The sequence below is a fragment of the Hippocampus zosterae genome, chromosome 10 (assembly GCF_025434085.1).
Source record: "Hippocampus zosterae strain Florida chromosome 10, ASM2543408v3, whole genome shotgun sequence".
NCBI lineage: Eukaryota > Metazoa > Chordata > Actinopteri > Syngnathiformes > Syngnathidae > Hippocampus > Hippocampus zosterae.
Window position 1 is genome coordinate 11,845,846 of NC_067460.1, and position 27,987 is coordinate 11,873,832.

At 41.0% G+C, this 27,987-nt stretch overlaps 1 protein-coding gene across 4 annotated transcripts in view; it reads left to right on the forward strand.

Moving 5' to 3' along the window:
- Window positions 1–27,723, forward strand: part of cadm1b (cell adhesion molecule 1b) — a 157,795-nt gene extending 130,072 nt beyond the window's left edge. For 3 of the 4 annotated variants that reach the window (XM_052077527.1, XM_052077528.1, XM_052077530.1), the window contains 6 exons: window positions 1,858–2,016; window positions 3,273–3,369; window positions 4,304–4,476; window positions 11,961–12,011; window positions 25,009–25,137; window positions 25,241–27,723. In XM_052077527.1, coding sequence (XP_051933487.1) covers window positions 1,858–2,016; window positions 3,273–3,369; window positions 4,304–4,476; window positions 11,961–12,011; window positions 25,009–25,137; window positions 25,241–25,359 — 728 coding nt within the window. In that variant the 3' untranslated portion in view covers window positions 25,360–27,723. The remainder of the gene's footprint in view (window positions 1–1,857; window positions 2,017–3,272; window positions 3,370–4,303; window positions 4,477–11,960; window positions 12,012–25,008; window positions 25,138–25,240) is intronic. The other variant, XM_052077529.1, reaches the window with a different exon arrangement.
- Window positions 27,724–27,987: the final 264 nt, after the last annotated feature.

Here is a 27,987-nt window from a genome sequence, read left to right on the forward strand (position 1 = left end):
TGATTTCTGTGCCTTGTTGCATGTTGTATTCGGAATAGTGCTCAAGTGCACTGACCATTTACAAATCTCAATACATGAAGCCCAGAGCGGGTCTTCTGTGGGCCGGTGTGTGTTACCTTAATACTCATCCATATTGTCAGTGTGTGTTGGCATCATCATCAACATCATCAAGTGTTTGAGTCCTTCGGGGGTTCCCCTTGTGACCATGAAAGTGCGACGGTCAGAGTGGGGTTTGGGGTAATTATTTCCCCACTTCATTAAGTGCGAGGAAAGCGTCGTACTCAGCACTGCGGCTAATGCGCTGCCCCCGTGCTATTATAATGCTCTTTAAATGAAGTCCCTCTCTGACAGCTCCGCAGGGTCGAAGGGACGGCAGATTACTGGCGGTTTGCCCCCCGCCCCGACACCCAACCCCAACAACGCTCTGCCCTAACGCTGTAAAGGCCACTCATTATCAGCCTCATATGACCCACTTGCTCCTTTAAGAATCGTCTAAATCCTCTCTATCTCCAAAATTCAATGTAAAGGCTACTTGACACCAAACGTGCTCTTCATGATTAACTCGCTGAATTGCAACTTTGTGCAATGACGGGGTTTAAAATGTTTTTTTTCAGCAGTTAACCACTGACCTACCTGAATATCAGCCCATTTCTTGTAAATCTGCAGCAGAATGGCTTTTTTGCCCACTCCGTTTTTAATTTAGGTTTACTAATGTCTCGCATACTAGCATGTCACTTAATCTGATAGCTTTTTAGTATATTTCAGGACATCCGTTTAGTGGAATCTTTTGATACTTAAGTCACTCCAGAGTTTGAAGTACAGTCAACTCGGTTTTCGAATGTCCCTGTTATCAACCAAATCGGATTTCGACCAGAAAATTTGAGAATTTTATGCCTCGGATTACGACCCAAAAACGGTTTTCGACCAAACTGAGCAAACCCGAATACGCCACACAACTCCTCGGCTTCCTTCCACGAGGAAGCGTCACGTCCTCGTTCATTGTGAGCAGACGCGTTTGTTGTGATTTATGCAATTCTGATTTTTTTTAGTTATTTCTGCATCGTATATTAGCCCCTGATAAAGGGGCAATAAAATAGTTTCGGATTTCGAATAAATCGCTTTTCAAACAGCCATCTGGAACGGATTAAGTTTGAAAACCAAGATATGACTGTAGCACCAAAAAATGCTTCATGAAGACAAAAAACCCCAAAAAGTCGGACTGTACTATAAATTGCATTTTGTGTGGTAATTTCTTTTTCCAAAAATCAAGACCGCGAGCAGTATAACCGCACCCAAAATCTCAATTTCCTAATTGGGTTTCGAATCCAGCTTGCACTCATTCGCTGCTGCCGACGCAATTAGAAAACGTGGATTTTGGGTGCGATTCTGAGCTCTAATTTTAATCTGTACAAGCCGCACCTGAGTAGGGCTGGGCGAATGAATCGCCATCATATTGATAATGAGATATGAACATTTAAGATATTAACATGGAAATTAGGACCATAGCCGTCACCTAAATGTGAAAAATATCACGCTTCTCCAATTGCGTGACAGTTGACGTTAATCATCCCTTGGTCACCTTCCATTTCACTGTCCCTGCCGTTTCCACCTCATTTGTCCTCAAAATCTCAATCAATCTAGAGCTGAACCGCGTTGACTTTACCTCTCTATTTATTTGTTGTTGTTTTTTTTTTTAATGCTCTGTCATCTTCTCTGAGGTTTGAAGTCACGCAAGCTTATTTTTATATAGTAAGGAATAGAAAGTGTTGAGTTTTGTACTAAAGTAAAGAATAGATACTCCCAACAATCTTGCTATTTGCTGCCCACCACTGCAGTTAACTTCTCCCTTCTTTCCAGGTGAAACAATGGTGGAGGAGACATACGACCGGATGTTTACCGTCACCAGCCGCGTGCGATTCTTAGTCAGCAAAGAAGACGACGGCGTGCCGGTGGATTGCATCATCGACCATCCGGCCGCGAATGACCTGCTGGCTCAACGGAACCTGGAAGTGCTATGTGAGCAGCTCCTTAAAACTACCACTACACGATGACACCGCACGCCGCAATCCGAACGCATGATTCCTCCGGAAATTACTGCACAGCAACAAATCACCTAACACAGTGACGCCTGTAAAGTCAAATACCACCTGGGATGTGAAATCTTCCTCGAGCGTGTCCCAAGGTCATACATAACTTCACCCAGCATATAACCGTTTTAATTTTTTATCTGACTTTTTGTGGCTTTTTTTTTCAGAGAGGGGAAATTAAGATGATATACAGGAAGTTAGGGGCAATGTTATCTTATTAACATAACAGGGTTGTAGTTAATAGTTTTGAATTGATCATGAGAGTTACTTTTTATTTCAACTTGACTCTTGTTTCTTAAATGAATTAGATTTAGTGGTTGGAACGTGTTTGTTAGTTTTTGTTCGTGATTTTTTTTTTCAACAGACTAACACGCATGTATCTTAATATTGTGCTTCTCAAGATAAAATTTTATGGGAATGTTGGAAACATTGTTAATCTTTTCAAATGAGTTTAATAATGTGCATTTACTGATTTCATCAAATAATATACCTGTTGCTAAGCGGAGTTGATAAGACGTAATTGGAACACTTTTTCCCCCCCCGATTACTTGATTAACAAATGGGAAATTCGGTAGGATAATAGACTTCTCCTCCACTATTTAGCTAAATTGTTACTAGCCAATCAAAGTGCACGTTCACCATGCGCTGAAGAGACAAGCCTATAAAAATGCTTCTCCACAGCATACAGGTTTTGCTGTTGTTAGCTTGAGGTGCTTTTCTGATCAAGTGTGACTGATAAACCGGACTGCCTCAGTGCATCTTAATAAAAGGTTAAGTCACTCTAGTGTACGAGGCGAAGAATATTAAATTTGGTCTGCATTCTATGTCTGACCTTTCAAGGAAAAACACAAAGCTTGGCTGGAAGTGCTTGACAATTTGGTCATCTTGGGCACACGGCGATAAGGAGAGAGAAATGATTTTTGTTGTAAACTACGATCGGTTGAGTAGATCTCACCTGTGCACATCGGATAATCCTTTTAATCCTGCCTCACGTTTCACTCCTGGCTATTTTTTTAATTTTTGTTCGGGTTGTTCTCTCTTCACGTTTCCGAGTGCAATAATAATTTATTGGAGTTTTGGCTGCAGATAGGAGAGGCAGTAAAAAAAAGATCCGGTCGGCCTTGTTAAGGGTATACCCTACAAGTCAATAAGTGTATTTTTTTCTCTTTTTTTTTTATTCCTCAGATAAACCTGAAGTGAAGATTGTGGTGACGTATCCCGAAGGATTAACTCGAGAGGGCGATAATCTTGATCTGACGTGCATTGCAGGAGGAAAACCACAGTGAGTGCACGTGTGCAGTCCAGATGAAGGGTGGGACAAAATGTCAGAGTCAACGTGCATCGTATGACTTTCACTTCTAGCACAATATTGAGACATCACGTCAAATCACGAGATGAGGCAAATAGGTGGACTTTATGACAGCTGTTTCTATGTTGTTATTCATGATATATTCATGTTTTTTTTCTAATATATTGATGAGAATGCAATTGCTGTGTTGCGATACTATTGAAATTTTATTGGATTTTCCCCCCCTATGACAAACACTGACAATGTTTTCTGCTTCACCTTGATATTTTGACAGGAAAATTTACTTGTTAATTGCTTTTGAACAAATATATGTCTCTGGAGTGCCTTCCCAACCTTCAAAGAATGAAATTAAATCACTTTAATTAAATAAAGTTAATCCGTTTTTTTTTTTGTGCCCGTTTCTGTAAAAATGTGTTGAAATGACTAAACTAGTGACCCCACGCCCCAAAAAGGTTCTGAGACGCACACCAGGTGACTGTCACACAACACCAATTTACTGCAACGAGAAAACTGCGACCTTATGTGTTATTATCGCATAGCATTTTGACACACCGCTTTCAATACACTAAACTGCTGTATAATTTATCGAACCACAAACATGTGATTGTCAAGATAGAAGTGGCCCGCCGTAGTTATTTTATAATAATGCAAAGAGAGGTAATAGGGGGGAGCTGAAACGTGAGTATTTAAGAGACTTGGCAAAGATTGCTCCATTCGTTGAGCATACTCGTAGTTCAGCGACAGAGACTCCCCACGCTTTGCTTTTTAGCCCCAGGTCCATATGAAACCATAAGTACACAGAGATAGGAGTGAGTTTTTCAATTGGCAGTTTGCCTAATATGTCTCTTTTCAATATGACTCTCCGGATTGATCTGTATTTAAGCTACCTGTGCAAATGTGTTCACAGGCCTCATCAGATCAACTGGCTAAGGGTGAACGAGGACATGCCGTCTCACGCCGTTGTCACCGGCTCGGACTTGTTCATTGAGAACCTCAACAAGTCCTTCAACGGCACGTATCGCTGTGTGGCCTCCAACACGGTGGGCGAGGCCTATGATGACTATATCCTCTACGTGTACGGTGAGTAGGCGCTGCGCCTCATTGCACGACAATCCTCCATTACTGTTCAACACCTGATTAATATGGAACTTCGGCATTGTTGATTCACAAATTTTTTTGAGCAACAAGCCAAGTATGAGTTGTGTCAAAAAGGTCCCTGGACTGTGTCACAAAAGAATATTAAAAACCTAAACTGCAGGTTTTCCCCTATAAAGTTATTCTATTGGCGCCAAACGCACTGTCCCAGCCTTCCCCGAGATGCCATCAAACGTTTTTGCAAGTATTCTTCCGGGACCCTCCACAGCTCTGTCTTCATGTCCATCTTGATGTCATCAAAGTCATCAAAATGGGTACTGGAGGTTTTCCCCTAAGCTAGGGAAGTAGGGAAAGAAAAAAAATAATAATACAGAGCCATCTTAGTTGGCTTCTTCTTCTCAGCCAGAAAGTGTCAGATGCTCGGCATGGTGAAACATCCACGAGTTGTCATCCCCCAACTTTCACCTCTCCTCATGCCTTGAATGAAGCAAACAGCTTTAGTGGAACCAGTTAAATACAGTTACTGCATGTTACTGCGAAAGGTAAGAATTTATTTGAGGTGTTTATTTGTCTTCCATAGATGACTGAGGGATCTCCACGATTTGATTTCCCTTTATGTTCATCCAGAATGCAACACAGTTGTCTGTCACGCCCCCCCCCCCCCCCATTCCTATCCTTTACACTTTTAAGTCATGTAGAAGTGTTATTTTTTTAAATAAATAAATAATTAAATAGATAGATAAATAAAGGCTTTCTTCTCTCTGCCTACTTCTGGATAAATTTGACCTCACTGACAAACAGTGACAGGAGCTCATACTCCAAACCGTGTAGACCTGTGGAGATGCATCCTTTGTTTTCCCCCCTATATTTTGCATGTCGAGGGAGATTGTTAGATTTGTGCGCGGGAGGGGCACTTTTATTTAAACAGTGGGATGTGAGGCGAACGTGCTGTGTGGCATTAAAAAGCAACGCCTGTTGTCGAGAAAGGGCCTTCTGTTGGCTTTTATGAGATCTGATTGCAGCTTTCACGACAATGATATTGTGTTGATTTGTTCTCGGCCGCCTCATTTAAATTGACTTGACAGTCATTGTCAAAAAGCAACATTGTTGTGGTTTGTTTATCTGGCGGACGAGCAAATTATGATGACAGCTGTTGAAAATGTGCATTTGTGTGCAGAAATGAAAAGGGTTTTTTTCCTCCACGTCTGGGCCGTCTTGCCAATTGTGTAGCTGGCAGCTTTTTAGCAAAGGAGCTTCCAAAAACTCATCAGTGTCTGTACATTAAAGAAGAGCAGGCAATCACAAAATGCCCTTGAGAAGGCATTCATACTTGGTAGTATAAAAATATTTTTACTTTTACTCACTTTATTTGTCTCCCATTTTCAATAGCACTCTTCCTGTTCATGGTCACAGCAGGAGTTGGCCCCAAACCACAAAGCTATACCATGAACAACCAAGAGGGTCACAAAAAGTGGGAATCAGTTTTTATGGATTATTCTATTTAAGGAAAACAGTTCAAATCAAATTCAGTGGAACATTGGTTCTATATATATATATTTTAAAAAGTCTGACTAGATCTGCATCCTCTGAAAACTGAAGCAAAGGTTCCCATAGGAAATAATGTAAATCCTGTTAATCTGTTCTGGACACCCCGAAAAAAGGAAGGGGGCCAAAATATTTCAAATGTACAAGTTTTCTGAATTGACCTTCTGGAGATGAATGGTTCCGTGTGAGTGCTGTTGCCAGTTTTCTTTTTTTGTAATTTATTTTTCAGGGTGAATGTGTTGGGAGAGAACAGCCTTGGTGGGTGTGAGGCACATCTCACATAATGCTTTTTACACACACACGCACGCACGCACGCGCACACACACACACACACACACACACACACACGCGCGCACACACGCACGCACGCACGCGCATTCAATAGTAGCTCCTAATCCAAATCTCTCAGGTGAAAAGCATTCAGTATTCCAGTAATTACTCTCGGAGATAGTCCGTGCTGTTTGAGAAGTTAATCCTTGAGAGAAGTTTGCAAAGCTGTCTTTTGGGTGCCCGCATTGAACATTATGGTTAGTGAAAAGATGGCTATGGCGAAGGTCATACGGGTGTATTTCGAACGGTTCATTCAAATGTACTGTATTATACAGAACTAGCTGGTTCGCCGCCCTCCGGAAGGCTCATCAGCTAGTTCCTGCGGAAGGCTGGTAAGGTGGTGGTTCGCCGCCCTCCGGGCGGCTCATCAGCTAGTTCCTGTGGAAGGCTGGTAAGGTGGGCCTTCGGCCCACAAAAGTGTTGTTGCTTGATTCAACTTTTTGTTCATCTTCATTGCTTATCGCGAAAATAAAGAGATGTTTAGCTCTACTAAATAACTAACAATTTCATTGCAATGCTTGTGGGTAGACAACATTTTTTCGCTAAGATGCCCGCGCGATCGTAGTGAGCCACTGCCTGAGCGGCGCAGTGGCGGCGCTGCGCGCCGCGGTGAAGTAGGTACGTTTTAAAAAGGGACAGACGGAAGGACAGACCGCGTGCGGGACGACGTGCAATATATATATAGATAATCTTTCGGTGAGTAAATTCCAAACAGTGTTTACAGGTCACCACGTTGTGCTTTTTTGCATGTTGCCTACTTTCAAACAGAGCATGTTCGGAGGACACATCACAGAATGTTCACCCGCCACCCGTTTGTTCGGAACCACTGCGCCAGTGAAGTCACACGGCATATGAGCCAGATGAATTGTGACAATTTATCCACAGGTTGCACTCAGGACTCAAATAACCGGTCCGATGGTGTAGCTGTGTGGAAATTGTAATCCTGCTAAATCATCTCCTTTTTTAATAAATGTAATACCTGTAATCTTATTATGTCACTTTTTCTGGATTGTCATGCATAGCAGTGATTTTTTTTTTTTACACATACATGTATTCCGTTTCTCCCCAAGCCTATCCTCAAATCATTTCTTTGACAATTGTCATCATTTATAGTATTCAAAGTAATGCACGGGATGTAATTGTTAAGATATCATGATTTTGGCAGGCATCATTTTATGTAGCTTTATTGTCATATTTTGACTTCATTTTTCATGTTCTGTAAATTCAACATAGAGCAGAGTGTTGGTATCGTCAAATACATTTCACTGCTCTACCTCCGTAATTCAGTCTTACAGGTTTGCAGCAATTATGTTTCAATATTTTGAGTAAATTGTTCTTAGAAACAAATCACTAAATTCACTGGGCATTGTCTTGAATGCCGTTTCTGTAGCTCAATGAAAAAGCATAGTTGCAGCGACTAAAAGCCTATGTTCTTAGTCCAGAAACCTTTTTTATTTTTATTTTTTTTGTATCTGAGTCTGTATCATCCTTGCCCTGTTGTCTCTTCATTTAGCAACTGACTCTACACATAGTTTAAGAATTTTCATTAAAGAGCTTCTCTCTTGTGTGAGCACGGACGTCCGAAACCGGAGATTGGTAAAAAGGTGCTCATAATTGCTTATAATTATGTCTGTGAGTCCCATGCCTCTTTTTGTGCAGGATTTAATGCCATCCCAAATCAGGTTGCGATCTGTGCAAAGCTTTGTTGTCCCAGACTAATCACACCCGCAACAGCGGCTTAATTAGTGTGTCTGTACACTGCAGATTGGCCCAAGTGTGATAACCTTGTCCTGAGTCGTCTCACGTTTTGCAAACGCCACTTGGCATGTCGGCCATTAATTTCATTATCATGTCTGGTCAAATTGATGTTTTGAAGACTTTGTCTTTTTATTGTCTTTGGTTTGTAAGTGTCTTCTTTCCAATTTTGTTATTATTTTTCTTACTCCAATTAGGGGTTACCGCTGAGATTCAGATTCAGACTGTCTTCAGGCACTTTGCCGATATCCCCATTTTGCTTTGTGCTGCCAGCCTTCTATTTGGACACCTATTATGGCTGTAATTTTTGGCCTCTTCTAATCGGAGTTATCTCACATATAAACAATAGCAACAAATAACATAAGCATCTTAATCAATATCATCCCAATAGGGAAAAAAGGGGGATATTTCATGTAGGGTCTATTTCTTCTCTGCAGAATATATTCACGTGTTACTGAGCCTTCTACCCATAAATTGCCCCCCGCCCACACACACACACCCCTGGAAGTAAATAATGCAGTACCAGCAGGAAACTGTGGAGTCACTGTTGAGATCCAATTACCGAAAATGATCTATCATTGAATATCACAGAATATCTGAAGGTATGGATACAAACAAACAAACAAAAACATCTCTGAAATGTGTTTTAGAGAGTTATTTTTGGTCAGGTCCATTATCTAAAATATTGACCAATCTTGAAAATAATTGAAGATTGTGAATCCTTTTCGAATTCCCTTTCCAACAAGATCTGTTTTGTGAAGTTTGACAGGAGGTACTGAGACACTAGGGGTTAATGGAAGGTGGCCATGCCCCTTTTTGCAATAAATGCCAAAATTTGTCGCATGGTCGTACCCAAACCCCTGCTCCGATTGATCTAAATATTGAGATTTAGTGTTGTGCCAACACTGTCAACAAGTACACTACATTTCATTAAAATCCAAATCTGCTTGGTTCAACCCACTGGGTGATTTGGCACGGAACGACCCCTGAACTTCTCAACATTATTTGATAAGAAGTGATGACCTTTCATTCTGCGTCTGCACAGTCAAGTGAGTGGGTGTGCATGCGTGCGTGCGAGTGAGCGTGCATGTGTGTGTGTATGGGTTGTCGATGTAATTCCCCATCAAATCAAATCCTATTGTATTGCGTGCAGACACTTCTCATACAGGAGTAGAAGCACAAGACAAAGAGAGAGAAATCCTCCCTCCCTCTGTCTGCTCCTACACTTCACATCTATGCTGCCTTTGTCTTCTGTCGATCTTGATGCTGAATTCTTTGACCTGTAAATCCTCCACGGAGCAAAAGTCAAAGATTGGCTGTATATTTACGGTACCTTGAATGTGCCGACAGCATTCAAGGGTGTTACTATTTTCATGAAGTGGAAAAACTGTCAACACAGCCAATGTATGGATGGATAAATGGGTGTATCAAATCTGTGACAGTATCTAAACCAAAGGCAACTTAATATAGATATGGAGGTGTTTTATAAATTATGAAATATTTCTAAAATGACATTTTCATGTTAATGTGAGGGGTCTGATCAGTGATCCCTGGAGGACACCGTTCAAGGGAGGTAGGTAAATAGTTAGCGAGATTAGGAATGAGTTGTATGAATGTCAATCAATCATTAAAATCTCTCTTTTTTTAATATATATATATATATATATATATATATATATATATATATATATATATATATATATATATATATATATATATATATATATATATATATATATATATAATTTTATTTTATTTTTTTTCAAATCATAAAAGATAATACAATCGATACAGTGTGATGGAAGATTTTTTTTCATTGTTTTTAATCACAGCATTATAAAAGTAAATATATATATATATACCAATTTTGCAGTGAGACTATCTTGTGGAACCAGGTTTAATCCGATCAGATTTGTATTGTTAGTATTATGTAATTTAACAAAATCACATATTCAGATCACATCAGATTAATTTTTATTGTTATTGGCCCACGTGGGATGTCTGTGTACTGTATGATTTTGTTCCCTTGGATTCATCCTATGTACCTCTTCACTCAGTAGGTTTTTGAAACAAACATTGAATGCAGTATGCTGTTTTTGAAAAGCCCAGCCAGCCACAATATGTCAATGTTATAAAGTCTTAACCAAAAGAAAAACAAATACAAGTAGGAGCAGTGTTGCATGTAAACAAATTTCACAGTTTTGTTGGTCTTGGTGGTCAAATCCTTTCCTTCGCTCTTGGAAATGCGGGCTCATCATCCACAAATACACTCATACCTGTGCCTTGATAATACACAGACTCAAAGTCATCCAGCCTGGAAAATTGCCCATGGAGAACTCCTGTTTGCCTTGATATTATATGTGCCACATCCTATCACGGCCTTTGTGAAGACCCTCCAACCCCTGAATGGCCAATTTCCTCTTTTTCCACATGCTGACATTTCTGCTATCAGACCGCCTTCGGTCAACGGGAGCGCAGTGGAGCCCACCCTCCTCTTCAAATGCTGTCAGAGGGGAATCTCGCTACCGTCCCATGATACCTTCCCCGCTACTGCCACCATGCACTCCATAGCCGGCGGCAGCCTTACACCGTCCTTGATGTTTTATCATTAGTTTGGAAGTGTGCACTTCCCTGCTGCTGTCTTTTGATGGAATGCAGACAGTAACAGCACTGGGAGAGGGCCAGGCAATTTCCCCCTGCTGTGCTTTCTCGCAGCAAGGGGTTTTGCTATCTTTCCCTCCCATCGCCCCACCATATATCCTTCTGATGAGGTACCTCACGGTTCCCCTCCGTGCCACCGCTTACCTCATTTGGCCTCTGACGCCTTTTTCCCGTGATGATGTTTACCAATTAGTGACAGCCCCGAATCGACACCACGCAGTCCTCGATGGAGACCACCTCTGTGGTTTCATCCGCGCTTTTACTTAATTACCCGGAGAGATGGAGGTAAATGGCAATACAGAACCATGGTAGTGCGTTGTTATTTTGCATTGTTAATTTGAATGACAGGATCATATGACATGTTGTCATGTAACAGATGACGCGCATTACAGAAATGTGTCTTTTGTGTGCACTGAAATGGGCCATATGGCAAGCCTTTTACGCATTTATTTGATGTCAGGAAAGGGATGGGCTAAGGAGTAGCCCGGCTACGTGTAGACAAGGTCTCAGTAACATGTAGTAATATCATTTTTTCATTACAGAAGATAAAGAATATACGACTATGAATATTGTGAGTAACATCTCGGGTTCACTCGTAGAGCAACTTTACCTTACTTGTAACTTCCACTAGCAGATTCTGTTTCATTTTTTCGAGGTGGGCACATCAATAAATTTTGCCCGTCCATCATTCGGCAATGGCTTGGACACCAATCAGTCATTGTCAATACATCATTATTTTAAGCCAAACCAAACTGTAATAGTCAATCCGTCATCATTATTTTAACCGTGTTTCCGTCATCACCGAATGACAGTTTGTCACCGCTTTTAACTTTAGTAAATCTCACTCGTTGCCGTTATTTTAGGGTGCTTTGAGTAAAATTGTGGTTTGAAATCATTTCAGTCATTTCCTTGAATATAAAGTCCTGAATAAACACAGCATGCCACTATTATCTTTATCGAGCCACTGCCTCGCTTTTGCACTGGCCTCACTCCCTCTGTGATAAATCCACACCTACAGTTCCCCATCAACACCCCCCCCCCCCACCAAAACAAAAAAAAAAACCCAACACATCAGTTTGAATAGCCTCTTGTTGTCAATGACCTTTGTCTTCTTTACTCGTCTTTCTTATTTCTTATGTGTTCTTTATTTTTTGTTTTTCTTTACTCTTTTTGTCTAGATGCTCCCACTACTATCCCCACACCCACCTCCAACCCAGTCAACACGCAAGGTACTGTACACCTCCCCATCACCACCACCACTACCATTGCTGTGGCCCTCTCTATACCGCATGTATGAGTGTTTATGATTATTTGTGAACAGGTAGTTCTCATCAGATAGGCACTGATGGGTGACATTGAGGACAGGATGCAGGGTGCCGTCAGCGCACCCCGGTCGTGTGTTTGAGCCCTTCACTCTGCTATCTTATCAGCATCTGCAGCTGTATCTCGCCACCCCCAACCGTCCATCAAATGAGAAAACCCTTCACCTCTCGTATAAAGCTCACAATTTGTCTTTGTAAGGCCAGAAAAAATATATAAAAAATCGTTTCAGTAAATGAAAGCTAAATCAGTGGCCGACCTCCCCCACACACAGCCTTGTATATTTCATTCGGTTTCGAGTGTTTATCAACAGAAGCTGTGTTTTAAACACACCAGCAAGGCTACGTGCGTGGCAAGGGCGCACAGGGAGGTGGTATTTGGATATGCCACAATGTGACATTTGCAAAAAATAATAAAATAAAGTTTAAAAAGTGCTTAAAAGATAGGTCACTTTATCAGTAGTAGCGGGAGACTCAACTGATGTAAGTTCAAAGGATTAATATATCAATATCTACACAACTCCTTCTACGGTCACCTTTTTATGTCCCAACCATGAATATGTTACTGATATTTGGAAAATTCAACACAATAACATGACCGTCAAATAAAAGCTCTTTTCTTCATTCATCATTCATTCATACAAAACATGTAATTGTCAGAGAGAAAAAATAGCAATTCGTTTTCCATTTGAAATCATGTGTCTATTTCAATTGAAAACATGATTTTTTTTCTGAGGGTTTTTTTTTAAATGTTTTACATTCCATACAATACAGACAATGTTTTACAAGATACGATTTATCTGGAAATCCCCTCTCACACTCCCACGATTGGAAATTCGCAGTTTCACATTGCAGTTTGCGATGCAAAATTTGCATTTTACGCCTCATCAAAGCAAAACTGAGAATCAACTGCTGGAACAGTCCCACAAAGCTTTGCTGAGCTTGACATCACCTACTGTGGGTCGTTGGGAGGTCAAGCCAAGCTCTGTGTTTATCATGCTGAGCAAGCTAGCATGCAATGATCTCTGGCTGGTTACTGCTGTGGCTAGACTCGTAGCAGAGTCATTACTCAGACAGTAATCACATAGCAATAAGCTACATTTCTGACAAGTATCTTGCACACGAAGGGATGATGAGAAAAGACGAAGAAGGCATGTTTGTTACCAAGCTAACATAAAACCGACACTGCTCGCAGAAATTAAAAGCTTGGGGTCAAGTCCACTTTTGACAGACATGAGGCTGGAACCGCGTTACACAACAAAATAGCGGGCAATATCATAAGTGTCTGGACTCGGACGATAAAATCATATTTGCTAAACAGAACCGGAACAAGAAATGAATTAACTTCGTGCCCCACGAATATGAGCACAATTCTCAAATATGTCCATTCATAATGGCGTGCATAGCTGTGAAAAAGAGATATCATCGAGAATGCTCTCCAGCTTCAACAGAAGAGGAGCGCTAGCAATACCAAGCTAGCATTAGTACTTTAAACATCCCAGCAGCAGCTATGTTGATGGCATGACGTGTTTGTGATAGAATGTTACCTAAACACAAAATTTACTGGCCTCAAGTTTTATTTTTAGGAATGTAAAATCAATTCAAAAGGTTTATTTGTTTTGTGAGGATCCCCCCATATTTTAAGCACAGCTCCCGACACCCAATGTAACAGGTCAGCACAAGACTGTAAATGCGTGCCTGCGAGTGCAACGCAAATAATTGATACCTTGTCATTGACGTCGTCTTTCTCGGATTGTTCTCGTTCTTTTGACTGCTTATTGCGTCTCAGCTTGCGGAAACACAGTGAGCCTGTCCACAGCCAGTCACAGGACACGTGTCGACAAACAGCCATTCAGACTCATATTCATACCTCTGGACATTTTAGACTTGAGTCTTTAATTAACTTACCATATTTTCAAGTCTTCAATTAACTTCCCATTTCCCAATCACATTTCATGCCTTTTTTTCTCGCCTGCCCGTGTCCAAACAGTTTCTTTCAGCTTTTTCTCCAAATAAAGGTGATACAAACTGTGGATATTACTCCATGGTGTATTACGCTTTACCTTTTCTCATGAGCCCTCCCCTTCCATACACAGCCATCATTAGTTTTTTTTTCTTTTTCCCCCCCTGGTTGTAACATCATGAAAGACGAAAGGGGATTTAGTGCAATTTATGCACTGCATGCTGGGAGGATGTAATTGAGCCTTGTCACATTTTGCGACTTCTCTAAACGCCCTGTCACAGGGCCACGCTAAGCTGGTTGGAGCTAGATTGCTTTGCAGCACCTTAATCAGCATAACGATGCAAAAATAGTTGGACTGGCTGTAACATAAAGCACAATGTTCATTAAAAAGCCATTGTGGCGCCACTGGGCCCCCCGGCTGAGATCTAGCTGGATTTGTAATCACAGGCCGCCCAGTGTCTACGCTACAGATGTATTTGTAATTGTCACACGTACAGTCACGAAGAGATGAAGCAGCATGTCACGCACAAAGAGGTCTTTGAGTCGGTGTCAAATGTCAGTTGTTGTGTCGTCTGTGCTCGACTTTGCATTTGGGTGACAAGACCCCTTTCTTTCTTGTCGCTGCAGAGCGGCAGCAAACGGCACAATAAACGTCTGCCATGTTGTTTCATGTTTGTGAAAAGTTTCAAAAGAGTTCAAATTGCCCGGTCTCAAAGGGTGTTTTTGTGTGCATGTGCAAACCTCTCGGGAGAGAGTTCAGTCAACCTTTCAAAAGAGTCATTCCTGTTTCATGTGTTGGAAAGTTTCTTGTAGTAAGTTTCATTTTAAACATAAAAACATTTGTCACACATATCCAACCATGTCAACTCGCTTTGTTGCGTCAAGGTCGAACACAGTTTTGCGTTTATCTCTGGTGCCTAGCCTAATTAGGGTTGAGGATGGGCTGGGGCCAGCTGATTGAGAGTGAATTGATCTATCTATCTAGAGAGAGAGAGGGAGAGAGAGAGAGAACTGACATATTTTCCTACTCATGAGCAAGTCATTAGATTTTTTTTTTCTTGGGCAGGGGAATGGGCACAACCAGAAAAGTATCTTTGAGGGGGGCGTGGCCTAGCAATCGGTGGCTAGGTCAGTGGTCATGCTCCTTGCAAAAGTTCATTTTTTATTAAACTAAAGAAGGGGCATAGCTGAATCTCGCTCGGAATTTTGCCTACCGACAGAGTAAAAAAAAAACAACCAAATTGTGGTTGGTAACTCAAAAAGGATATTAGTTGGCACACTGTGTAGTTATTAGAGAGTATGGAATGAGGCGATGATTGTGAGCCAGCCAGTGTTAAACAAGGGCAGAAATACCCACAATTCTCAGCTCGGGAGCAGAGTAAGATAATTTTCCCAAGCCATCAGATGCTCAGAGATGATCCGATGCAGGAACATCATATCCCGGCTAAGCCCTCACGAGACACCCTCAATGCTCTTGGCCAGCCCGCCTTCTTACAGCAAAAGGAATTAGGTTGTCGGCTTGATTGAACAGACAACATTGCCTCCAAATGTAAGCTTGGGAGCTCCCTTGTTCTACAGTGAAAATTCCGAGGTCATGCTGGAAATGATGAGGGGGTTAAACGGAGAGATCGGGCTGGGTGATTGTGCAAAAAATAACAGTCACAATCGTTGTGATTGATATTAGGGGTGTTCACACGACAAGATTCGGTCCGGTGCTCCGCCGGGGCTGCCCGGGTAGAGCGTTCACACGTGCAAATTAGCTCTGGCGTAGCCCCGGAAAACAGCTTAAACCGGACCAAATTTGATCCACCTCAGGGAGGTGGTTTAAAAATTTGCTCCAGAGCAAATGCTAGTTTGCGAAGCAGCACCGATGTAAATTTGCACGTGTGAACGCAACTGGGTTAAATTTGCTCCAGAGCAAATGCTTGTGAAGAGTTGATTACGTACGGCGAGAATGCGATGCTTTCGTGCTCTGTCGGACTTCCGCCATGTGTTTGTTTAATAACGACACTAGATTTTCCTTTTGTTGGAGACTGGACTGTCTCGGAGTTGTTTGTGTAGTTTGTCCTTTTGTTGTGTGTTCCCAACCCCGCTCTCCATATAATTTATTTTGTGATTTCCTCTCTTGAATTTCTGTTTGGCGCATTACGTGTTTGCTTTTCTGAGTGTCATTGAAGTCATCGTTGATTTACGTTTTTGGGGGCGGTCACTCTCGAGCAGAAGGCACGGAGACCGAGAAGGAGAAGGACGTGCCCGTCAAGTAGTCGCTTGAGTTGTGTATACGTTTTAAAAAGAACCAACACGACAGCTCATTTGTTTTCTGTCATTTTGCTCCGCTGCAGAAACTGCCGTGTGAACGTAAGTGGGGCTGCACCGACGCTGTGCCGGTGTTGACACGCTCAGCGGCTTTGTACGTGTGAACGCTCCACACAATTTTCTGCGGTGTAAAATATATCGCAACAAAATACATCGGTGCAGCGCCGGAGCAAATGTGTGCCATGTGAACACCCCTATTGAAATTAGGAAGATTTTTACCACTGTCTATATGTGTTACCTCTGCATTTTCTGTGAGTATGTTATTTGAAGGTAAATCCCTCCCGTGATGTCTCATGCTAATTTTTGTTTGCTGATCAATCGTGTTTTCTGTTGAGTGTGAGCATTTAGCCAGCAAGACACCTAAATTGAACAATTTCTTGTATTCAAAACAAATATACAATGTGTGTTGTGTTTAGTTTTACAGGAAATTCCAACTGGTGGTTGCTTTCACATTACTTTTTGGCACATTTTTTTTATTTGAATGCATCACAGAGAGAGAGAAGGAGAGAGAGAGAGAGAGAATACAAACCTCAACACAGTTCACATTGCTCGCCTGACTTGTTTTTTTTTCCTCTCTCTCTTTTCATGTCCGCGGAGTATGTGCTTTATTTTCCTCTGTTGACTCACACTAGCAAATCGGAGTGGTTTTTTTTCTCCATTAGAAGTGTGGGAATCACACACCAGATGGAGTGTGAGGAGTCCATTTTGAGCAGGTTTTTGTGTCTATGAGCCGCCGATATGTTTCCACTTCTTTGCAGTCTCCGAGTTCTTGTTGAATGTTACGAAAGCGCCGTCAACTTGGAAGCCCCGCGGTGTGTCATTTCCTTTTCATTTTATTTTCTTTCAAAAATTGGGTAATCGTTTAAAGAATGGTAATTAAGATAAGATATCCTTTATTCGTCCCACACTGGGGAAATTTACAATGTTACCCCCCACCCCCACCCCACCACTTTCATTTGTTTAGCGTGATTCCCAGTTGATTCTTTTTTGCAGTTTATTTTTGCTTCATAAAGAAAGTGACAAGAGTTTTGTTTTGTTTTGTTTTGTTTTTTAAATAAATTGGTTAAGAGTGCCAGCCCAGCCTCAACTGGAGCTTCATTACATTGATGTTGGCTTCTCCTGGAGCAGTTGCCAGTCATTAAAAAATATACACTTTATATGTTTTATGAAGCCTAAAGAATTCCCTGATTTATATTTTTAAATTCCAGCTCATATTTGAAGACGGAAAAAATACAGTGTGACCGTGATCGTCTGGTGTAAAAAAAAAATAAAAAAAAATTGGGATTTGGATGAGGATTTTTTTTTCAAGGCTCAACACACCCAGGGGTTCACTGACACGTTTTTTCTTCCTTCGCAGTTTTATTTGTGACTTTTTTTTTCCCTTTCTCCTTCTTGAATCACAACACTTTTGCATCGCCAAATTGTCCTTGGTCTCGACAAAGGCCGCAAGAAATCTATTTAGAAGGTGAGCCGTCGGAAATAAAAGTCCAACGTTGCAGCGCTCAAGTACAACGCTCCGCAATTGATTTGGTTAAAGGTTACCCATTTACGCTCAGTCCTCATCTTGTTTGGTTTCTTTTCTTTTCAAAACAAACTCAAAAGACGCGGACCTTTTCCAATTCTGTCCTGCTAAATGGCTATTGACGGACTGGGAGTTCATTCTTAATGGACATACCATTGTACATTCGAGTCCATTCGATGAAGCATTTACCTTCTCAATACGGCAAAGTCATTAATGCTACATCCATGAATTTGGGCTTTTTGGGGTTTGGCGCAAAAAGTTTGTCATGTAATTTTTAGATTATATAATACCTATTTACTGTATATACTGTGTATTTTGAGGGTGACTAAACCTAAAAATAAAAACCAAACACAAAGACTGGATCTTTCAGTCGAACTTGACTTTATTATCCTGTTAACTGTTCCTCTTGTAGTTAACAATAAAATGTATATTCAGGAATATAAATCACACGCCAAAAAAAGCCGTAGCGCTTTCTTAGGACACTTAAATAAACTAAATAAAAGACAAAACAATGACAACAAGAACCGACAATAATAACAATAAAGACAACAGGATATGCAATATTTGAACTGCTCATTACACTGTGACTTCAAAATTTGAACGTTATGCAATTAATTATTAGTGGATTGGCATGAATTGAGCTGAGGAACAAATGGCCCTGTAAATATTTGACATGATCAGAGTGTTTCAAGATGGCACCGATTAATTTCACTTTTAGAGTGTGGCATATTTTCCAAATGGATTCATATGGCATTCGCATGACCTCGGACTTCAGCCAATGTTTGAATGGCTCACCTACATGTTAGATTTCGGGTTGAGAAATGAGCTGTTAATTGGATGACGAGAGGCAAAACATACTTGTATACAGACAACAGAGAGGTGACACGTTAAAGTGTGTGGTGCAGCTACTTTCGCCATCACCCAGACTTGGGCATTACTTGCAAATCCCCTTTATCCCGCTCACACCAGCACCATAAATCCCCGCGGCCTGCTCACATCCTGTCACGATGCCGTCGCAGGCATGTCAGCGCTCCAGCACGGAACGCAGAGCCGTTTCTCGCTGACAACATGGACAAGCAGCCGTATTACAGACATCATCAAATTGTGCTGATGACAAGAGGGAGGCAGGACACGTTGCTGCCTGTTGTCATTATATATGACATTTGAATGTGACACATAGTGAGAGATGTATCGCACGCAAATCTATTTATTGAACCTCTCTTGGGGATCCGGCTCTTGATCCCGACAGAATTCCGCCTTGTCGACAGCAGTCGCACAGTCAAACCGCAAAGCCGGAAGGAGTCAGGCAGAAGTGTTGAGAAGTGGGAAATTGGAAGACAAAAGCAGCTCAAATAAATCTGGTTTGCTGTCTTCAATTGAAAGAATTTACACACTGCCAGCGCAATTGAACATTTTCTTTAAAAACATTTTATGGTGTACAACGCAAAAATGAACATACCGCTTTTAAACATACATACTGTTTTTGTTTTATTGAGCTGATTTAAAATTTTGGGTTGAAATCCAGATTTAAGATGGAATCTTTGATCATTTGATTCATGTCCCCCCCCCACCCACCAATAAGTAATAATACAATATAATATGATACAGCTACTCATTTTTCAGTAAGTAATTCCACAGTACAATACCGTGACATTTCATTGGATTATAATTTTATGAATTTATTTGCGGAAGTAGTTGACTAGCGTCATCAGGTATAGGAAAAGCGTGACTGCTTGAATATGGCCTTGGAAAGTGAATTCAAGCGTTGCGCCATAATAACGCAAAAAGCTGTTGCAAACAGTGCTGAGTAAAATGTTTTTGGGGAAGCTTTAACTGGAGCTTCCTCATTTATTTATTTTTACTCATTCCAGGAGCACACGACTGGCAGTTTTGTTCATCCCCCCCAGCGCCACCACCACCACCACCTCATCACCTGTTAAAATAACTCTCCCTAGGTGTGCAGAGGCATGTTTCTTGGCGGATGTGAAAGACGGTGGGGGGCAATCTGAGGGCAGGGAAGCGCGAAAAGGAGAAGGAAGATAGTGGAGGAGAATTGGTGGAGTTTTTCAAGGCTACAGACAGGACTGTGCCCATGTCTTTTTGTACATGGATGTTCATTAAAGTGCAGCTTTTCCTTCTCCTGAAGGACTTGGCCGTGCTTTCTGGCATCCCCCGCCACATTAAACACACTGTGCCTCACACATCCAACTCTCATGGTTCTTTTCAAACTGGGGGGGAGGGCGCAAGGTTTGCTCACGCGAAAACAAACTTCAAAAAAACGCTCATTAATTAGTTTCACTGTGCTCGCATTTATGACAAATTACGCTTTGTGCAAACTTTTTACAGCAATTACATGATGCCGTATCGGGAGCAATGCTTCCTAAAACCCCACCGGCGGCACTGTAGTGAACAAAGAATGAAAAAAATATATTTTGGGACACTTTTTTGGTAGCGAGGCGAGGTATTGATCAATTTGCCATATGCTTATAGCATTTCATTCCTGCCAACTCTCCCATTTCTTTCGATGCTGTGCGGGGATTTTGCCATCTGCCACACGTGAAGGAAACCGCTTCATGAGCATGATTGGATGATGCCTTTTTTTCTTTTAAATTGCTCAACATCTGCCTAGTAACAAGGATTCACACATTTAGACAGGTGCTTTATTAAATCCAGCAGGTGGGACTGTGGCGACATGAAGCTTTTCGTAGTATAGTATTCTCCTATCCAGATTTATGACACACCAACCAAATATAAGATGAAATTGATCACAAAAACTCCAAAGAGGTGTGATTCACTTCCAGATAAGGCCGCCTTCAAATCATGGAATTTGAATTTGTTTTCCCCCCCCGAGACTTGTGAATTTCATTGAATGTCATTGAAAAGGATCGAGCACACTTGAAATGGAAAAATGCTTTATGTCGCGCAGGCAGTGTCCAGTCGGGAGGTCAGGAATCACGGACCGCTTCGACTACACTTACGCTTTGAAGTAGAGCAACTTCTTTTATTTTGTGAATGCAAAAGCATTCGCACCATAATATAATTCATAAATTAAAATGAGAATTATTCCGCTCACTTTTTGACGTGGCTCTCCCTCCACAGAATTCACATCATTCCAATGTTGTCATATTTCAAAAATTCACACCATCTAAGTATATTCGATTTCTTCATCCCCAAGATTCTGTTTTCCCACAATTTAACAGTTTTTCATGTTCAGCTTATTCAATTCCCCTTGGGCACAAGTGTCAACATTCCAGAAATTGACACGTAAAAACTTTACACATTGCATATTTTTACCAATGTCGTTTCACATCATTGCATACAATTAAATGTCATTCCATGTGATACCTTATTATTGAATAAGGAAGATCATTCCACTTTTTTCATCAACCTATTGCACATTTTTCACCAATACCATTTCACATTATTACAGTTCAGTCTATATTATCCAACATTTCATTCAAAATCACAATTCAGAGATTGAGCATTCTCACGCAGTTCCTCCAGAAATCGCAAAGTCTATCTAGTTTAGTAGAAAATAAATCCAATCAAAGTAATTTAATCGCAATACCGACCTTACAGCCAAACGCTTGCTGGGAAGTCCATCACAAAAAGAAAAAGTGTGTCTCGGCTCTAGAGCAGGCATCCTCATTTTTCATGGAGACGTATTTTAACGGGCCAGCAAAACACAGACAAATGATAAAATACACGTATAGCTTAACTTTGCACCATTATGCGCTGTTTCTCTTCAAAATCGCCATCTTCAGGTAATCTTCTCATTGCCAGCTAGCTGTCGTGGCATAAATAAGACCGAACCTTGCCTCGATCTTTAACCACGGTATGTGATGCAGGCGACGCATGTGCATCCAGCCCAGCGAAGCTTTTTGAGACCGTCTCACTTAAATGATTGATGCGCCAAAAAAAAAAAAAAAAAGGAACTCTGAGATAGTTTTCTTCCATTGTCACACTGCTGGTGTTTTAGAGCGAAATCGTTCAAGTCAAGAGTATGACTAGTGAGATTGGTGGCAAATTGAGCTGCTCTCTCATGCAGCAAAGAACAGTGGCGCCATTTCCATCTCCCATTGCCACCCCCCGTCTACTTTCACACCTTCATCACTCCCGTTGCGTGCCCATTGTAGACGATTGATCAATGCCTCCGATCTATTCTGGGCCAGAAAATGTAAAGGCTTCAAATGTTGCCTTCTTCTTTCCGGGGTGCAGGGGTACGCGGATGAATGTGCCTTCACGTGAAAGAGCGCAGCACCACGATACCTGAGGCGACCGGCTGCAATTTCTCTGCAGACCGCTTATCATGATTGAGCTCGATATGACTTCCACAAATGGCCTCTTATGAAGCACAATATATTATATTGCGTGTGAACTCTCGCCCAAATTGTAGGCGGTGTTGACTGTTACACGGGATAATAACGTCCTCAAAAAATCCCCTCCAACCCGACGGTATAAAAGCGCCGTGTATGGACTATGTAAAGACACCTCAGTAACAGAAGTATTGTTGACAGCAGCTAGAAATACTTCTTTTTATTTGCTACAAGTCCACTGCTACAGTTTTCCAGGTTTATTTCATTTTTAGCCACTGTGACAAATAAATATTAGTACGTGGACAAAGAAATGCCAGCTCCGATGCTTTCACTAACACAACAGCTGTCCTTGCTGGCCCACTAATATTTTAAAGAGAATAACCGTTACTATTAAATAAACAGGTGTCCTGGCTGGTCTACTCATATTATTCAGGGTTTTTTGTTTTGTTTTGTTTTGTTTTTGTCCCAAGCACCCTTGTACTGTGTTATTTACTTCCATCATGATGCATAAATACATCAATCAAAAGTACGGCCACTGCGCCAGACTGCTAGTGCTAACAGCCACAACATGTGAGGTGTCCTGGCTGGTTCGCCAATATAATAAAAGAATAATTTAAAAAAAAATACGACGAAGCACCACCGATATGTGTAACGTGGCAAGAACTTTGAAGCCAATGAGATTTAAAAAAAAGCAAACAAAAAAAACTCATGAAGAAATGTGTTATCACATTGCTGTTTTTTTGTGTGTGTTTTTTTTTGTACCGTAATTTACTTTTATCACGATAAATAAAAATAAGGTAATTAGCAATGATTCTAGTGTATGCCCTGCGATTGGCTCTCAATCCGTTCAGGGGGTTCACAGCCTACTGCCCGAAGACAGGTTGGATAGGCTCCGGCACCCCCACCCTCGTGAGCATAAGCGGATTACAAAATGCATGGATGAATGAACTGATAAAATGATTGATACGTTGCCACAATAGCAATCAATATGACCTTTACTCCAAGTTAGCTATTTCGAAGCTGTTACATCAGGGTCAAATGATCCCATATTGTTGCTTAAATTTCCCTTCTTACGACTGCTCATTTAACAAGACATTCTTGCAATACAATTGCAATACAATATAATAAATTACCTCTTTCTTTAAATACCCTGTTCACAACAGCCACAGTTCTTTAATATGTCAAGAAACATTCCAATTGAATGGCCTCGCGTGTAATCGAGTGCACTTGAATCCCTGAAAAGAAGCATAACTGAAAAATGTGGTGATAAAACACTGTATTACAGTATTGCAGTTGCTGTATGTGTCCTTAAGTAAGAACAAAAGACTTTAATAGTCTATTTGTGGTCCCTTAAGTTAAACCGTTTAGCATACACACAGCTCCCCCAAACCCTTAGGGAGTAAATAGTGCCCTTGTAGCATGTTTTTTTTAACAACATAAACTGGCACTTTTCAGAGCCGAGCTTCCTTTGCGTTAGGTCAAGTGACGATGCCTGGAGAGAAAATAAGCCTGTTTTGTTTATCCCGCCAGTCTAATCATTTAATGGGTGTTACCTCAAAAAAACATGACAATATTTGGACGGCACAGTTTTCATTTTGTTCCTGATGAAATAACGCACTCTAAGGTCTTTGTGAAAGCTAGTTGACGTTCAGCTTTCATTGAAGTGGCTTCATAGAAATTCAGGAATGCTCGGCGTTTCAAGTAGTTTCCGGGTCTCAAAAGTATTTGGACAACAACACTAATTACCGTATTTTCCGCACCGGCGTGTATAAGGCGCACCTTCAATGAATGGCCTATTTTGAAACTGTTTTCATATATAGGGCGCACCTCATTATAAGGCGCATAGAATAGAAGGTACAGTAATGGCTGCAGTTGCGTTATGTATCCCCTAGATTGAGCTACGCTAAAGAGAATACAATACAACACAATACAGCTTTAATTATATAGAGCAGGGGTCTCAAACCCAGTTCCTGGAGTGCCGCTGTCCTGCATGTTTTCCAAGTCTCCCTGTTGCAACACACCTGATTCTAATGAACAGGTTCAAAGTCAGGCTTCCGCAGAGCTTGCTAATGATCTGATCATTTGAATCAGTTGTGTTGCAACAGGGAGACATGCAGGACAGCGGCCCTCCAGGAACTGAGTTTGAGACCCCCGATATAGAGCTTTCACAACCGCTGCAGCTGTAATAAAGCGCTTTACAGAACATTTAGAATACTACGTCCACAAATTCAGAAAATTGATCCATCTATAAGGCGCATCGTATTGTAAGGCACACTGTCGCCTTATGAGAAAATTGAATGCTTTTAGGTGCACCTCGGAGTGTGGAAAATACTGCACTTGTCAGGTTTCTTTTTTTTTTTTTTGGTACTTTTGTGGCAAATGTGCAGTAAATCTTTCCTTTTCATGGGGCAAATGGACTGAGCCCTGCCATGGAGAGCGAAAAGACACAAATAATTGACTGTTGTATTGATGCATCGATGCCACAAGCATCATCAACCGGAAGCAGCATGCATATAACATGTACACAGCAACGAACCCATGTTACATCACCTTATTCGGTTATAAACACAGATATCAACAAATATGTGGAGCATCACTCATTGGCTAGTACACAAACGGTTTTAATAAGTCTTTTGGCATTTACTGTGTGCATAGTAAGAAATGCTACTGCGACATTTTACTTTCCTAATGACATCTCAAATGGAGTCAATGGATCAAACAGTAAAGTTTGTATACATCTGTATCTCTATTTGTTGTCAAACGATTACATGTAAATGTTCTTGTTTTCAGACTCCCGAGCCGGTGAGGGCGCGCCACCCAAACTCGACCATGCTGTCATCGGCGGGGTGGTTGCCGTGGTGATGTTCGCCATCCTCTGCGCTCTGATTGTTCTCGGCCGGTATTTTGCCAGACACAAAGGTAAAATGCGGCCAATCACACTTGACCATGAACTCATCCCGAGTGTCTTTTGTTGTTGTCTGAGAGGCTTCTCGAGTGTGTTCTTCTTTTTGTTTGCGCGCAGGCACTTACTTCACGCACGAAGCCAAAGGGGCGGACGACGCAGCCGACGCCGACACGGCCATCATCAACGCCGAGGGCGGACACACCAACACGGATGAGAAGAAGGAGTATTACATCTAAAGTGTGGAAGGAAGGCTGGTGGTGTCTAACTCTGATTCAGATCATTGTTTGGTGGTTGGCGGGGTAGGGAGAAAGATGATTTAGAGAGGAAGCGAAATTAGGACTGGCTTGGCTCGTGTTGAGAAGAGTCCCAGTCTCCTGTCTCCTGGACTGCTGGGACCTAAACTTCTGTACAATTTCTTTCTTTTACAGACTATTTCGTGCCTTGTTCGATCTCCGTTTTTTTTTCTTTCCCGTCGTTAGTCCCACTCACGTGCTTGTTGGTTGAGATGTTTGACTGTGGACCCAATCTGAAAGTGGCATGTTGTGCGCCCGCGCGACTGTGTGTGTGTGCGTGTGTGTGTGTGTGTATTATGTTGTGCCGCCAATCAAAAGGAGGATGGTCATGACCCTTTTTACTCTGCAGTCATCTTATCGAAGACATATCATGCCATTTTGACCTAACTTAAAGCAGTTCCCAGATGTGTAAATGTCATATCTGTAACTTGTTTGATTCCAGATTCCCCCAAATAAAAAAATGATTGTGTCATGCAAATTAGCCACTGTTCACCCCTCCACTCTCTCCCGTGGGGTGTGCCAATCCAACTAGAGCTTTGCATTTCCATAGGGACCAGTTGCAGATGTATTGAGCCCCATATTAAAAAGCAAGCGCATCTGAGCGCCCTTTAAGTACCGTTAGTCCCCAAGTCGTTTTCCTTCAGTTTCATTGTCGTACTAATTTTTCACATACTGGCAAACTTTTGTCAATGCAGGGTGAGAGTGGAGTAATTGAGTTTCTGACGTATCTTCCCAATTGGAAATTAATCACCATACTGAAGAACGGTGGTTGGGGACCACTGAATTGGTATGTAGATTTATGAACGTGGCACCTGCAGCAAAAACATCGCCAAACACTGTGACATCATAGGCAAGCCAAAATCGAAACAGCTTGCTTACAGGCACATTTTCGGCAATTAAAAGATAAGATAAGAAACCTTTATTGGTCTCGCAATGGAGAAATTCCCGATTCACAGCAGCAAAGTTATGAAAGGAAAAGCCAATTTTTTGCAATAATGCCCCCTTTCAGAGTCAAACGTACGTTCTGGGTCATAGTTCAGCTGTTATTGCAATTTCATCTCCCAATCACTAATATTTACAGTTGATGCTGTTGGATTACACGTGAATGTCAGACAAAACAAAAAGAGTTGAAGTCGGGAGCCACTTTATTAGGGATACCGGATCAAAGCTGTATGGTGTCATCGGCCCACAAAACTGAAGATTGCCCTCACACTGTTTTGTTATTGTAACATATTTGTGAGCTATGATTGAAGTTTTTTTGGTTATGTGAGTACCTTGAAGTCTGTCCATGAATCCAGAACCAAACCAACTGCTTGTTGATATGCGACAATTTCACGATGAAAAGGGCAAAAGTCAAATTCCCATGACAAAGTGGTACTTTTGTCATAATTTTAAAGAATAAGTCTACTTATCAAAATTTCATAAGGAGAAATGTAGCATTTTATAAAAAGAAAGTTAAATTATGAGCAAATGTGGTCAGTTTAATGCGCATTAAATTCGTAAAACTTCATAATTGTAGGAGGGAAAAAAGTCGAGTATCATGGAAAACAAAACGTAATTAAGAACGTATACAAATATAAAATAATTATCGGAAAAGAAGTTTAACATATTAAATCTCTCTTTTTTTTTTTTAAAGAGGGTTGATGTTGTACACTCGCGACATTTAACCATATGCGTTTTTCACAAATGTGCATGTATATAGTACTGTATTAGCAATTTTTATTATCAGGTCTCCAGAGAGACTTGTTTCAGACATGGTGCGGTTTGTCAAAGTGGGTGTTTAGATATTAACTGGCTAAATTATGACTCTGTTCTTAGAATTTTAAAACGTAATTTTTGAAATTTAATGCGAGCCGTTCTGAAAGCACGTTGTGCCTGATAAAGAGGGATTTTTTTGTCACCCGATGAAAAGTCGCCCGTCTGTGTCTGTGTAAATGTCAAGACAGCAGTTATCTTTAGGCATTAGCCGTGGTGTAAAGTTGAGTCCAATGATAGCTGAACAATGTTCATTATTGAGTTGATGTCAGTTTCGATGTTTTTGGAGTTAGCATAAATGCTAACAAAAAAAGGGAATGTTTTATTCTCATATAGCTGATCTTGATCTATTCTTTTCTCTGTTGTTTTTATTAAGAAATATGGTCACAAAATATCATTTACATAACATTGATCAGCCTGGTTTAAAAAAAAAACAGAAGAGAACGGATTAGTGTGCTAAATTTGTCTTGGTTCAATTAATTAGATTTGTTGAGCATAAAGATTGGATGAACGTTAAATCTAGCATTATGCTCATGTTTAGCTCAAAGGTGACCCTAAATGTGAACAATTACTGTAAAAAATGAACAATTCCTTAGCAACAACTGAACAATTTGACCCTCTTAATGTGCTGTATCAGTTATTATGTAAAACGAACTACTTTGTATTATAAACCCTGTTTATGCGAAACTTGGCTAGTTACTACACTAGTGTGATCATCTCGAAATGAGTAGTGTTTATTAAAGCTCCTTCACATCAGTAAATCACGATCATACATATTATTTGACTCATCCAAGAAATTGATGGACAAAAAGAAGG